The 14,627-nt window shown below is 47.0% G+C and overlaps 1 protein-coding gene across 1 annotated transcript in view; it reads right to left on the bottom strand.

Moving 5' to 3' along the window:
• ncanb (neurocan b) overlaps positions 1-14,627 on the bottom strand; it is a 217,246-nt gene that overhangs the window by 27,166 nt on the left and 175,453 nt on the right. The window contains exon 8 of the mRNA XM_078198741.1: positions 6,537-6,656. Within this exon, the coding sequence (XP_078054867.1) occupies positions 6,537-6,656 (120 nt within the window). The remainder of the gene's footprint in view (positions 1-6,536; positions 6,657-14,627) is intronic.

The raw sequence follows: 14,627 nt of genomic DNA, 5'->3' as shown, positions 1-14,627 counted from the left end.
TTCAAGAAAGGGCAGTGGCGAGGGATGCAGCTGATAGCTCTCACAACAGGTTAAAGTCCAACAGGTTTATTTGGAATCATGAGGTTTCGGAGCACTCCACTCACCTGATGAAGGAGCAGTGCTCCAAAAGCTCATAGAACATAGAACATAGAACATAGAACATTACAGCGCAGAACAGGCCCTTCGGCCCACGATGTTGCACCGACCAGTTAAAAAAAAAACTGTGACCCTCCAACCTAAACCAATTTCTTTTCGTCCATGAACCTATCTACGGATCTCTTAAACGCCCCCAAACTAGGCGCATTTACTACTGATGCTGGCAGGGCATTCCAATCCCTCACCACCCTCTGGGTAAAGAACCTACCCCTGACATCGGTTCTATAACTACCCCCCCTCAATTTAAAGCCATGCCCCCTCGTGCTGGATTTCTCCATCAGAGGAAAAAGGCTATCACTATCCACCCTATCTAAACCTCTAATCATCTTATATGTTTCAATAAGATCCCCTCTTAGCCGCCGCCTTTCCAGCGAAAACAATCCCAAATCCCTCAGCCTCTCCTCATAGGATCTCCCCTCCATACCAGGCAACATCCTGGTAAACCTCCTCTGCACCCTCTCCAAAGCCTCCACATCCTTCCTGTAATGTGGGGACCAGAACTGCACACAGTACTCCAAGTGCGGCCGCACCAGAGTTGTGTACAGTTGCAACATAACGCTACGACTCCTAAATTCAATCCCCCTACCAATAAACGCCAAGACACCATATGCCTTCTTAACAACCTTATCTACTTGATTCCCAACTTTCAGGGATCTATGCACACATACACCTAGATCCCTCTGCTCCTCCACACTATTCAAAGTCCTCCCGTTAGCCCTATACTCAACACATCTGTTATTCCTACCAAAGTGAATTACCTCACACTTCTCCGCATTAAACTCCATCCGCCACCTCTCGGCCCAACTTTGCAACCTGTCTAAGTCTTCCTGCAAACTACGACACCCTTCCTCACTGTCTACCACACCACCGACTTTGGTGTCATCAGCAAATTTGCTAATCCACCCAACTATACCCTCATCCAGATCATTAATAAATATTACAAACAGCAGTGGCCCCAAAACAGATCCCTGAGGTACACCACTTGTAACCGCACTCCATGATGAATATTTACTATCAACCACCACCCTCTGTTTCCTATCCGCTAGCCAATTCCTGATCCAATTTCCTAGATCACCCCCAATCCCATACATCTGCATTTTCTGCAGAAGCCTACCATGGTGAACCTTATCAAACGCCTTACTAAAATCCATATATACCACGTCCACTGCCTTGCCCCCATCCACCTCCTTGGTCACTTTCTCAAAAAACTCAATAAGGTTAGTAAGGCACGACCTACCTGCCACAAAACCATGCTGACTATCACCTATCAATTCATTACTCTCCAAATAACTATAAATCCTATCCCTTATAATTTTTTCCAACATCTTGCCGACAACAGAAGTGAGACTCACCGGTCTATAATTCCCGGGGAAGTCTCTGTTCCCCTTCTTAAACAATGGGACAACATTCGCTAACCTCCAATCTTCTGGTACTATACCAGAGGCCAACGACGACCTGAAGATCAGAGCCAGAGGCTCTGCAATCACTTCTCTTGCCTCCCAGAGAATCCTTGGATAAATCCCATCCGGACCAGGGGATTTATCTATTTTCAGACCCTCCAGAATATCCTGCACATCCTCCTTATCAACTGTAATACTGTCTATTCTACTCCCTTGCAACCCAGTGTCCTCCTCAGCTATATTCATGTCCCCTTGCGTGAACACCGAAGAGAAATATTGGTTCAATGCTTCACCAATCTCCTCCGGTTCCACACATAACTTCCCTCTGCCATCTATAACTGGCCCTAAACTTGCCCTAACCAACCTTCTGTTCTTGACATACCTATAGAACGCCTTAGGATTCTCTTTAACCCTATCCGCCAAATAATTCCAAGTAAACCCGTTGGACTTTAACCTGGTGTTGTGAGACCTCTTACTGGGCCCACCCCAGTCCAACGCCGGCATCTCCACATCATGGCTGATAGCTCTGACAGGGAGTCAGCATTACTAATGGGCAAATGGTCTCCTTCTGTGCGGCAAAATTTTATGAATGGAACGATCGTTACGGGGTACAAATGGCCACCGATCATCCCTGAACTGAACTTGCTGATTGGTGGAACGATCAACTCGCTGTTGCACGAGGAAATGGGGCAGCCATTTTTGAAAGTCAGTTGTTAAGAACAAGCAGTGAAATACTTCTCAGTGAGCAGAGAGTCCAATATGATGGGAATGGATTTACTCACCAGAACAACATACAAGAAGTATCAGTCAGAAGGTGTTTAATTGGGATCTTATGCAATGGGAATTATTGGAATTGGCTTTGTCCTTGCTAATTTTATTCAACAGCAAGCACACATGAGGAAAGATATATTGACTTTGCAGGGAGTACACTGCAGTTTTACCAGAATGATATCTGGACTCCAAGGGCTAATTATGAGAGGCTACACATACTAGAGTTGTATTCGCTGGAATTTAGAGGAGATTTGATCAACTTTTTCAAGGTATTGGAAACAATAGATCATAGAATCCCTACAGTGCAGAAAGAGGCCATTTGGCCCATTGAGCCTGTACTGACAATCCCACCCTGTATCCCCATGTATTTACCCTGCTAATCCCCCTGACACTAAGGGGAAATTTAGCATGTCCAATCCACCTAACCCGCACATCTATGGACTGTGGGAGGAAACTGGAGCACCCGAAGGAAACCCACGGAGAAACATAGAAGATAGGAGGCCTTCTGTACTCTTTGGAGTTTAGAAGGATGTGGGGTGATCTTATAGAGACATATAAGATAATGAAGGGGCTGGATAGGGTAGAGGTGGAGAGATTCTTTCCACTTAGAAGGGAAACCAGAACTAGAGGGCACAGCCTCAAAATAAGGGGGGGCCGGTTCAGAACAGAGTTGAGGGGGAACTTCTTCTCTCAGAGGATAGTGAATCTCTGGAATTCTCTGCCCATTGAAGTGGTGGAGGCTTCCTCGTTGAATATGTTTAAATCACGGGTAGATAGTTTTCTGATCGATAAGGGAATTAGGGGATATGGGGAGCAGGCGGGTAAGTGGAACTGATTCGCTTCAGATCAGCCATGATCTTGTTGAATGGCGGGGCAGGCTCGAAGGGCCAGATGGCCTACTCCTGCTCCTATTTCTTATGTTCTTATGTTCTTATTTGGCCCTTCAAGCCTGCTCCGCCATTCATTACGATCATGGCTGATCATCCAACTCAATAGCCTAATCCTGCTTTCCCCCCATAACCTTTGATCCGATTCACGCCAAGTGCTATATCCAGCCGCCTCTTGAATATATTCAATGTTTTGGTATCAACTACTTCCTGTGGTAATGAATTCCACAGGCTCACCACTCTTTGGGTGAAGAAATATCTCCTCACCTCCGTCCTAAATGGTCTACCCCGAATCCTCAGACTGTGACCCCTGGTTCCGGACCCCCCCACCATCAGGAACATCCTCCCTGCATCCACCCTGTCTAGTCCTGTTAGAATTTTATAAGTCTCTATGAGATCCCCCCTCATTTGTCAACTCCAGCAAAAACAATCCCAACCTAGTCAATCTCGCTTGACATGGGGAGAACGTGCAGACTCTGCTCAGACAATGATCCGAGGCCGGAATCGAACCTGGGTTCCTGGCACTGTGAGGCAGCAGTGCTAATCACTGTGCCACCGTGCCACCCGTATGGATGGAGTTGATAGTGAGAAACTATTTCCGCTGGTTGGGGGATCTAAGATGAGCGTTTAGTGACAGATCTTTCAGGAGTGAAATTAGGAAATACTTTCCACACAAAGGGTAAAAAGTTTGGAATTCTCTTCACAAAAGTCAATTTCTGTTGGATCAATCTGATCAGCAAAGTGATTTAAGGATCATCAACAGTGCTATCAAGTGGCACCTGCTCAGCAATGACTCATTGACTCAGTTTGGGTTCCTCGGGGGCCCTTCAGCTCCTGACCTCATTACAGCCTTGGTTCAAACATGGACAAAAGAGCTGAACTCCAGAGGTGAGGTGAGAGTGACAGCCCTTGACATCAAGGCAGCATTCGACCGAGTGTGGCATCAAGGAGGCCAAGCAAAACTGGAATCAATGGGAATTGGGGGAAATTCTCCGCTGGTTAGGGTCATACTTGGCACAAAGGAAGATCTTTGGGAGTCAACCATCTTCGCTCTAGGACATCACTGCAGGAGTTCCCCAGGGTAATGTCCTAAGCCCAACCATCTTCAGCTGCTTCATCAATGACCTTCCTTCCATCGTAAGGTCAGAAGTAGGGATGTTTGCTGATGATTGCACAATGTTCAGCACCATTCACAACTCCGCAGATACTGAAACACTCGAAGCCCATATACAGAAAGGCCTGGACAATATCCAGGGTTAGGGTGATAAGTGGCAAAGAACATTCATGCCATACAAATGCCAGACAATGATCACCTCCAACAGGAGAGAATCTAACCATCTCCCCTTGACACTCAATGGCATTACCATCACTGAAAACCCCACTATCAGCTACCTAAGGGTTACCATTGACCAGGAACTGAATTGGACTAGCTATATAAATACTGTGGCTACAGGAGCAGCTCAGACACTGGGAATCCTGCAGTGAGTAACTCACCCCCTGACTCCCCAAAGCCTGCCCACCATCTACAAGGCACAAGTCAGGAGTGTGAAGGAATATTCCCCACTTGCCTGGATGGGTGCAGCTCCAACAACACTCAAGAAGCTCAACACCATCCAGGATTGATTGGCATCCCTCCCATTACCTTAAATATTCACTCCCTCCATCAACGCTGCACAGTGGCAGCCGTGTGTACAATCTTCAAGATGCACTGCAGCAATTCAACAAGGCTTCTTCAACAGCATCTTCCAAATCCTACTGCCTAGAAGGACGGGGGCAGCAGATGCAAGGGAACATCACCACCTGCAAGTTCCCTTCCGAGCCACCCACCATCCTGACTTGGAAATATATCGGCCATTCCTTCACTGTCACTGGGTCAAAATCCTGGAACTCCCTCCTTAACAGCACTGTGGGTGAACCTACACAACAGGGACTGCAGCGGTTCAGGAAGGCAGCTCACCGCCACCTTCTCAAAGGCAACAAGGGATGGACAATAATTGCCAGTGACATCAACATGCCATAAACAAATACATTGTTACAAATCAATCATTAACTCTGGGAATGTTGGGATTTTTGTTTCTCTTTATTCATTCATGGGGCATGGGCATCGCTGGCTGGTCAGCATTTATTGCCCATCCCTAGTTGCTAGAGGACAGCTGAGAGTCAACCACATTGCTGTGGCTCTGGAGTCACACATAAGCCAGACCAGGTAAGGACGGCAGATTTCCTTCCCTGAAGGACATTAGTGAACCGGATGGGTTTTTCCAGCAATCGACAATGGTTCCATGGTCATCAGTAGATTCTTCATTCCAGATTTTTGATGGATTGAATTGGAGAGACTAAACAGCCCTATTTCCTCAACACACAAGGGTTGTCAAAATTTAGAACTTGCTCCCAACAAACCTTTGGTTGCTGGGACAATAATAGCTTTCAAAACTGCAAGAATAGATTCTTATGAAGCTTTATGACAGAGCAAACACGGAGAAACTGCTTCCTCCTTTGGAGAAGGAAGGGCGAGTAACCTTAAGACACATATTTAATGGAGTTTGGAACATTTGGGTAAGATATTGCAAGGCGCCTGGTATTCATGAAGTTTTACTCTGATCCTCATTCAATGCCCTAAAGTAGGAGGAGAGACAAATTCAGGATCAGGTTAATCCTAAGCGCCTGCTTCACATCCAGGTGGGAATGAATGACAGAATCAGCCAAGGTCTTGAGATACTTCTGCAGAAAAAAAAGCCCCCAGGATGAAAATTAATCACCAAAATTGAGATGGAAATTGAGAGGGAATATGTCAATAAATAGAGATGTAATACAAACTTGCTCCCTCGCCTTTTCCATGTTTCATTCCTCCCATCCATTTTACCGGCACATCCTCCCGAGGTTCATACGATCCCGCCCGAGGCCAACAGAGAATGCCGTTCTCCGCGCCTCCGATTCCGGTGGCGGGCGTGCCGGTAAAAATCCGGCCTCTAACTCTGTCTACACAGAGAAGCAGCCGGCATAATCAAGGACCCCTCGCACCCCAAACATTCTCTCTTCCACCTTCTTCTGTCGGGAAAAAGATACAAGAGTCTGAGGTTGCATACCGACCGACTCAAGAACAGCTTCTTCCCTGCTGCCATCAAACTTTTGAATGGACCTACCTTGTATTAAGTTGACCTTTCTCTACACCCTAGCTATGACTGTGACACTATACTTTGCACTCTCTCCTTTCCTTCCTGATGTATGGTGTACTTTGTGTAGCGCGCAAGAAACAATACTTTTCAGTGTATACTAGTACATGTGACAATAATGAATCAAATCAAATCATTCAGTGCCTTACCTATCTCGCAGTTTTCCCCAGTGAATCCAGGAACACAGTTGCAGGTATAGATTGTTCTGTTGGACAAGCAAGTTCCTTCATGCAGGCAAGGGTTCGTCTGGCAAGGGTTTGACTCCACATCTGGGAATAAGGAAAACAGAAGATAAATGAATGAGTGAAAAACAGAGCACTGTCAGGTGGAGAAGTGAGCGTGAAAACTGTTGGGGTTAGTGTGACTCACAATGATAGCTGAAAATCGACCCATTAGAATTACATTCCTTTGCTTGACAAATATTGTCGGTTGGATCACTGGTAACCTCTTCACTTTGGAGCAGGAGATTAATGATTTCTTTGCGTTCGAGAGTAGCAGGGAGAAGTTATTTCAGTGCTTATCTAATCTGCCCTATGGTCTCACATTTCTCTTCTAGTCCTTCACATCTTCTTTCACCCAGAACCTTACACGTCAATTCTCCCACTTAGCTAGGGTGGCATGGTGGCACAGTGGTTAGCACGACTGCCTCACAGCATTAGGGCCCGGGTTCAATTCCAGCCTCGGGTCACTGTCTGTCTGGAGTCTACACGTTCTCCTTATGTCTGCGCGTGTTTCCTCCCATACTTCAAAGATGTGTGGGTTAGGTTGATTGGTCATGATAAATTGCCCCTTAGTGTCAGGACTAGCAGGGTAAATACGTGGGGTTACGGGGACAGAGCCTGAGTGGGATTGTTGTCAGTGCGGGCTTGATGGGCTGAATGGCCTTCTTCTGCACTGTAGGGATTCTATGAATCCAGGTCACGACATTCTGCTGTTTACACCTATTATCGGAGCCATATCGGACTCAAGCTGTTCCCCTCATTCCTGATGCTGCCAGACAAGGTAAGGTTTTCTAACACTTTCAGTTTTCATTTAAAAATTCCAAAGTTTCTGGGAGGGAAGATGGAGGGACAATATTAATTTGAACATTAGAGCGAGAAGGACGGGAGAGTTGGAGCACAGGAAGATCGAGAGAGGAAAGATAAGAGGAGGACAGTTCATGAATAAATGCATAAAATAAACACTTGCAATTGATCGCAAATGATGTTGAATTTATGCAGCTCAACATGTTAATTAATCCTAAAGGGAATGAAATCATTAAAAATAATGCATTTAGCATCGATTTAAACACAAGGGAATCAACTGATGACCAAGAAAGTTTCTATCAACAAAATAAACCTATCATCTGTATCCGAACCAAACGATCTTGATTGTAATTAACCAGTGATTCAAAAGTTAAACAGAAAGACAAAGTCCCTTGATGGATTTTCACACCGTCAGAAACTTTCTAATGCTTTTTCTGGATTCTTTTATTCACTTGAAATGACTTTCCCTTCCCATTCCCACACTGGTGTCTCCCAAGGATTTATCCTTGGGCCCTTTCTATTTCTCTTCTATGATGTGGAGATGCCAGCGTTGGACTGGGGTGGGCACGGTAAGAAGTCTCACAACACCAGGTTAAAGTCCAACAGGCTTATTTGGAATCAGGTGAGTCAGGTGAGTGGGAGCAGCGCTCCGAAAGCTCGTGATTCCAAATAAACCTGTTGGATTTTAAGCTGGCGTTGTGAGACTTCTTACTATTTCTCTTCTACACACTGCCCCTCAGCGGCATCCTCACAGGGCACAGCGCTAGTTTTGATATGTATGCTGACAACGCCCAGGTCTACCCCACCACCAGCTCTCGCAAACCCTAAATGATCAGACTGCTTGGGAGGAGGTTTTACAGCTTCGCTCGAGCGAGACTGAAAACTCCCACCCGAGGACAACAGACATTTCCATTGTCCACCCCTCGCCTGCTCCGATTCTGTGGTGGGTTGGGGTGATAGAATTCCAGCGCTTATCCACCAGCCAGCACTGGATGAGCAGGAATTCCCTCCAGTTAAATATTGGGAAGACTGAAACTTTTCCCTGTGATAACACCATTCCCCCAAAGCCATCGACTCCATCCACCTGAGGCTCAACCAGTCAGTCCGCCATTGAATCATAGAATCCCCACAGTACAGAAGGAGGCTATTCGGCCCATCGAGTCTGCACTGACCACAATCCCATCCAGGCCCTATTCCCCATAACCCTCATTTACCCTATTAATCACCCTGACACTAGTGTCAATTTAGCATCGCCAATCAACCTAACCCGCACATCTTTGGACTGTGGGAGATAACTGGAGCATCCGGGGGGAAACCCACGCAGACTCCATACATACAGTGACCCGAGGCCGGAATTGAACCCGGGTCCCTGGCGCTGTGAGGCAGCAGTGCCAACCACTGTGCCACTGTGCCGCCATCTTGGTGTCATATTCGACCCAGGGTTGAGCTTTTATAACAACACTATTCACTGGCCTGCATTGGCTCCTGATCACAGCTCGAGCTTAAAATTCTCGTCCTGCTTGGGTGTGAGACAGAAAGCAGTGGCTGTGGTTTTCCCCTCTCTCTGCAGTCGGAAACTCTGCTGTCTGTGAGTTGCTGTTTTCTAATTCCTCCATGGCCTTATCCCTATATTGCTGTAATCTCCTCCAATCCCACAACTCTGCTAGATATCTGTGCTCCTCCAATTCTGACCTCTCGCGCATCCAAAATTTTAATCGCTCCGCCATTGGTGGTCATGCTTTTAGTTAACTGGATCAAAGCTTTGGAATCCCCTCCCTGAACCTCCCTTAATACTCTATCTCCACATTTAACACATTCCTCTTTGACCCGGCGTTTGGTCACCTAGTATCTCCTTATGTGGCTCAGTGACAAACCACGGCTGATTACGTGCGTGTATTGCATCAATATACCCCTGGGAGAGCAGCATTGTGTGGAGGAAAGCTATAAGTCAATTTTACAGGTTGGAATGAGCAATCCCAAGTCAATTGTAGCAATTCCCAGTTTCCAGTCTCCAAGCTGCAGCCTCAGTTTTTTTTTTCAAAGGGACGGTTGTGACACTACTGTGCCTTTAAGTAATGTATTTTAATCTTGTTTCTCTGTAGTTTCTTTCAAACAGGCTCTGGTATTGCACCATAGCCAGTGTCCTCTAATTGTTACTGAAGCAACATAACGGACATCACGTTTATTTTTAATTTGGCCTTATCCTGGAGTTTTATGACCCTTTTGGAATTGTTGGGTGGAGCATGATTGACAGGTCAGGTGCTGCCTGGGGACAGATTTTTTCCCCCACAGAAAAATCCAAGGTCATTTTTCTCAGATGTGGTTTGGACGCAAGACAGAAAGCAGTAGCTCTTGTTTCCCCCCTCTCCAGAGTTGAAAATTCTACTGTTTGTGAATTTCTGTTGAAGCTACTGGAAGAAGGCAGTGTGTTTCTGTCTCTCTCTCTCTCTCTCTTCAGGGGTGTGCTGAAAGTTCCAGGACTGGGAAGCCTCAGAGATTTGGGCAGGCGACCAAAATTCAAAGGACCAATTCACAGCAGGTGTTAAAAAGCTGCAAATCCAGCATCACGCGAGTAGACTTGCTTTTTGTGCCAAGACTGGAAAGAGATGCATGTTTGTGGGTGTTGTTTGACTTGGATCATAGTTAGCTGGCTGCTAGGCTTATTCTATATCATGTTTGATTCTTGTAATTGATAAACATTATGCTAATTTTCCTTATTATATTTTAACTTATAGTGGGTGGCACGGTGGCACAGCGGTTGGCACTGCTGTCTCACAGCGCCAGGGACCCAGGTTCAATTCCCGCCTCGGGTGACTGTCTGTGTGGAGTCTGCACGTTCTCCCCGTGTCTGCGTGGGTTTCCTCCGGGTGCTCCAGTTTCCTCCCACAGTCCAAAGATGTGTGGGTTAGGTGGATTGGCCATGCTAAATTGCCCCTTAGTGTCAGGGGGATTAGCAGGGTAAATATGTGGAGTTACAGGGATGGGGCCTGGGTGGGATCATTGTCAGTGCAGGCTCGATGGGCTGAATGGCCTCCTTCTACACTGTGGGGATTCTATGATTCTATGAACTATGTTCTTAAATAAACTTGATAAAGACTTCCTAGTGGGTCACTTGAATCATACCTGGAGTAAAATACCTTATGCTCACCCGTGCCAAATTCAAAGATAAAAACTTAAGGTCTAGGCTAACTTCACAAAACACTTCCAAAGATGTGCAGGTTAGGTGTATTGGCCGTGCTAAATTGCCCCTTAGTGTCCAGGGAAGCATAGGTTAGAGGGATTACCAGGGTAATTGTGTGGTGATAGGGTCCAGGTGGGATTGTTGTCAGTGCAGACTCGATGGGTCAAATGGCCTCCTTCTGCACTGTAGGGATCTATGATTCTATGACCTTGGAGTTTATGACCTGGGTCACAACATTGTCCACACATGGTATAGAGGGTGAATATCCCACGTGGAGCAAGGTCAGCACCAGGAATCACTGCTGGGGACAGTCAGGAGGAGAAAGAAGATTGTTATCCCAAACGCTGGGAGGAGGAAGGAACCTACTGGTCTCACCTAAGAAGCTATTGGTGGATGTAAATGAGGAAGTGAGCAGTGTACACAACTCATGGATGCAGTGTAGGAAGGAGTTTACTAGCTGTTTACTAGCAGTTTTCTAGCTTAACCAGTAACCAGCCTTAAGAGGTCAACTATGTTATAACTGACACCAAGGCATCCTTTCTGGTTGTATCACAGCTTGGTATGGCTCCTGCCCTGCCCAAAACCGCAAGAAACTATAAAGGGTTGTGAATGAAGCCCAGTCCATCACTCAAACCAGCCTCCCATCCATTGACTCTGTCTACACTTCCCGCTGCCTTGGAAAAGCAGCCAGCATAATTAAGGACTCCATGCATCCCGGACATTCTCTCTTCCACCTTCTTCTGTCGGGAAAAAGATACAGAAGTCTGAGGTCACGTACCAACCAACTCAAGAACAGCTTCTTCCCTGCTGCCATCAGACTTTTGAATGGACCTATCTCACACTAAGTTGATCTTTCTCGACACCCTAGCTATGACTGTAACACTACATTCTGCACTCTCTCCTTTCCATCTCTATGTACGGTATGCTTTATCTGTATAGCGCGCAAGGAACAATATTTTTCACTGTACCCCAATACACGTGACAATAATAAAACATATCAAATCAAATCAAGATCTCTCTCCTCATCCACCTCCCCCTACCCTAGGCTTTGGAACCCCGCTGTCAGGGTCAGATGGGGGTCAAAAGCCCACACATTGTGGGCTGTGATTTTCCCCAAAGTGATGACTAATGGGCAAACAGTGGCCTCTTGGGGATGGCAGTGGGCAAGTTCTTGAAACTAGAGAGTCAGTGGGAAGTCCTCTAGCATTGCAGAGGTAGCAGGCTGTCTTTGTGGGTGTGTGAGGCAGAGGGTGGTCGAGATGGAGCCACCCTCAGGAGCAGGCCCCCAGTGACAGGGAGGGAACCCTGCCACCCTGCCAGGAGTGCGGGCCCCCAGTGACCCCCCGCCCCCCCCAACCTCCTCACCTGGTCTGCCCAATGCCTCAGGCAATCTGGAGGCTGACTGGAAAATTCCAACAATATGCCTTAATATTTCTTAAGCTCCAACTGTCTACCAGCCAATTAGAGACAGGGAGCACATCCGCCACCCTCAGAGCCCAGCACACCAGCCAATAACATGAATTCTTATACTCACCTTCTCTGCCCTCACCCTCAGTGGGGTTGTAAGTCCCCCTCGTGTCAATTAGGAATGATGCGGGTGTACACTTTACAACCTCTCAACGGTGGGGAATTAAACAGGGCTTTAGTGTTGAGAGATGAATAGAGGGCCAGAAATTTGGGATTTGAGGGAATTTTTGAAGACCATAAGACATAGGAACAGAATTAGGCAACTCGGCCCATCGAGTCTGCTCCGCCATTCAATCATGGCTGATACTTTTCTCATCCCCATTCTCCTGCCTTTTCCCCATAACCCCTGATCCCCTTATTAAACAAGAACCTATCTATCTCTGTCTTAAAGGCACTCAATGACCCGGCCTCCACAGCCTTCTACGGCAAAGAGTTCCACAGATTCATCACCCTCTGGCTGAAGAAATTCCTCCTCATCTCTGTTTTAAAGGATCGTCCCTTTAGCCTGAGGTTGTGCCCTCTCTGAAGTAGACGGTGAAGTAAGTGGTTCAGGGTGAAGGGTTCAAACTGACTGATATGGTGGGAATTCTGGAGGAATGCAGAGAACAGTGGGATGGAAAAGATTGTCCAGGTAGGAGTTGAAGGCTTTGGAAAGGAAACTGTTTAAAAGTTAAAAGTTTATTTATTAGTCACAAATAGGCTCCCATTAACACTGCGATGAAGTTACTGTGAAAATCCCCTAGTCGCCACACTCCGGTGCCTGTTTGGGTACACTGAGGGAGAATTTAGCATGGCCAACCAGCACGGCTTTCAGACTATGGGAGGAAACCCACACAGACACGGGGAGAACGTACAAACTCCGCACAGACAGTGACCCAAGGCAGGAATCGAACCCGGGTCCTTGGAGCTGTGAGGCAGCAGTGCTAACCACTGTGCCACCGTGCCGTCCCTGATACCCATTCAATATCGTCATCTCCAGGTCTCACGCACTAGGAGTGTGATTGTGGAATGGAGTGGATCTGCTCCCTATGTCCTAACTCCCGACCATTACTCCTCACTCTGCCACCGTACCTCTTCCCCTTCCAAATCTCCCCAAACCTTCCTGCCCGCTCATTAATAATCCCGGACGTTCACGCCACGCTCTCACTACAGCGAGGTTGGAGAATTGGGACAGTCAGCGGCAGGATAGGAAAATCCCATCGGCCTGAACAGTGGTGAGATTCCGGCCAATGAATCCCAAAACAGGACTGTGAGCTATTCATGGATGAAACGTTAAACCAGGGACTCACCTTCCCTCTGGGTTGCATGCAAACATTCCCACGGACAATTGTGAAGACCAAGGAGTCCCTCAGGGTAGTGTCCTCGGTCCAACCATCTTCATCAATGACCTTCCCCCCATCGTAAGGTCAGAAGTGGGGAAGTTTGCCGATGATTGCATAATGTTCAGCACCATTCACGGCTCCTCAGATACTGAAGCAGTCCATGTTCAAATGCAACAAGATCTGGACAATATCCAGGCTTGGGCTGACAAGTGGCAGTAACATTTGCACCACACAAATGTCAGGCACTGACCATCACCAATAAGAGACTCTCTAACCACCGCCCTTTGACATTCAATGGTGTTCCCATCACTGAATCCCCCACTGTCAACATCCTTGGGGTTACCATTGACCAGAAACTCAACTGGACTCGCCACATAAACACAGTGGCTACAAGAGCAGGTCAGAGACGAGGAATACTGCAACGAGTAACTCCCCACAGCCTATCTACCATCTACAAGACACAGGTCTGGAGTGTGATACTCCTCACTTACCTGGATGGGTGCAGCTCCAACAACACTCAAGAAGCTCAACACCATCCAGGGCAAAGCAGCCCGCTTGATTGGCACCACATCTACAAACATTCACTCCCTCCACCACCGACGCTCAGTAGCAGCAGTGTGTACCATCTACAAGATGCACTGCAGCAATTCACCAAAGACCCTTAGACAGCACCTTCCAAACCCACAACCACTTCCATCTAGAAGGACAAGGGCAGCAGATACATGGGGAACACCCCCACCTGCAAGATCCCCTCCAAGCCACTCACCATCCTGACTTGGAAATCTATCGCCATTGTTTTGTAGTCGCTGGGTCAAAATCCTAGAATTCCCTCCCTAACGGCATTGTGGGTCAACCCACAGCATGTGGACTGCAGCGATTCAAGAAGGCAGCTCACCGCCACCTTCTCAAGGGCAACTAGGGATGGGTAATAAATGCTGGCCAGCCAGCGACGCCCATGTCCCCTGAATGAATAAAAAAAAAATTCATCCCTGAATCCACATCATCAGAACTGGATTAACTGGTCATTGTGTCATTGCTGTTTGTGGGATCTTGTTATGCATAAATTGGCTGCAAAATTTCCTACATCACAACAATGACTACACTTCAAAAGCGCTTCACTGGCTGTCGAGTCCTTAGGGGTGTCTGGTGGTTGTGAAAGTTGCTGTGGGAATGTAAGTCATTTTTCTCCCTTTTTCAGGACACATTCAGGACATTGCTCCAAGCATTATTTATTCGCTTTATAGA

The sequence above is a fragment of the Mustelus asterias genome, chromosome 26, assembly GCF_964213995.1.
Source record: "Mustelus asterias chromosome 26, sMusAst1.hap1.1, whole genome shotgun sequence".
NCBI lineage: Eukaryota > Metazoa > Chordata > Chondrichthyes > Carcharhiniformes > Triakidae > Mustelus > Mustelus asterias.
The sequence above is the reverse complement of the archived record's forward strand: the minus strand, read 5'-3'. Positions and strand labels throughout refer to the sequence as shown.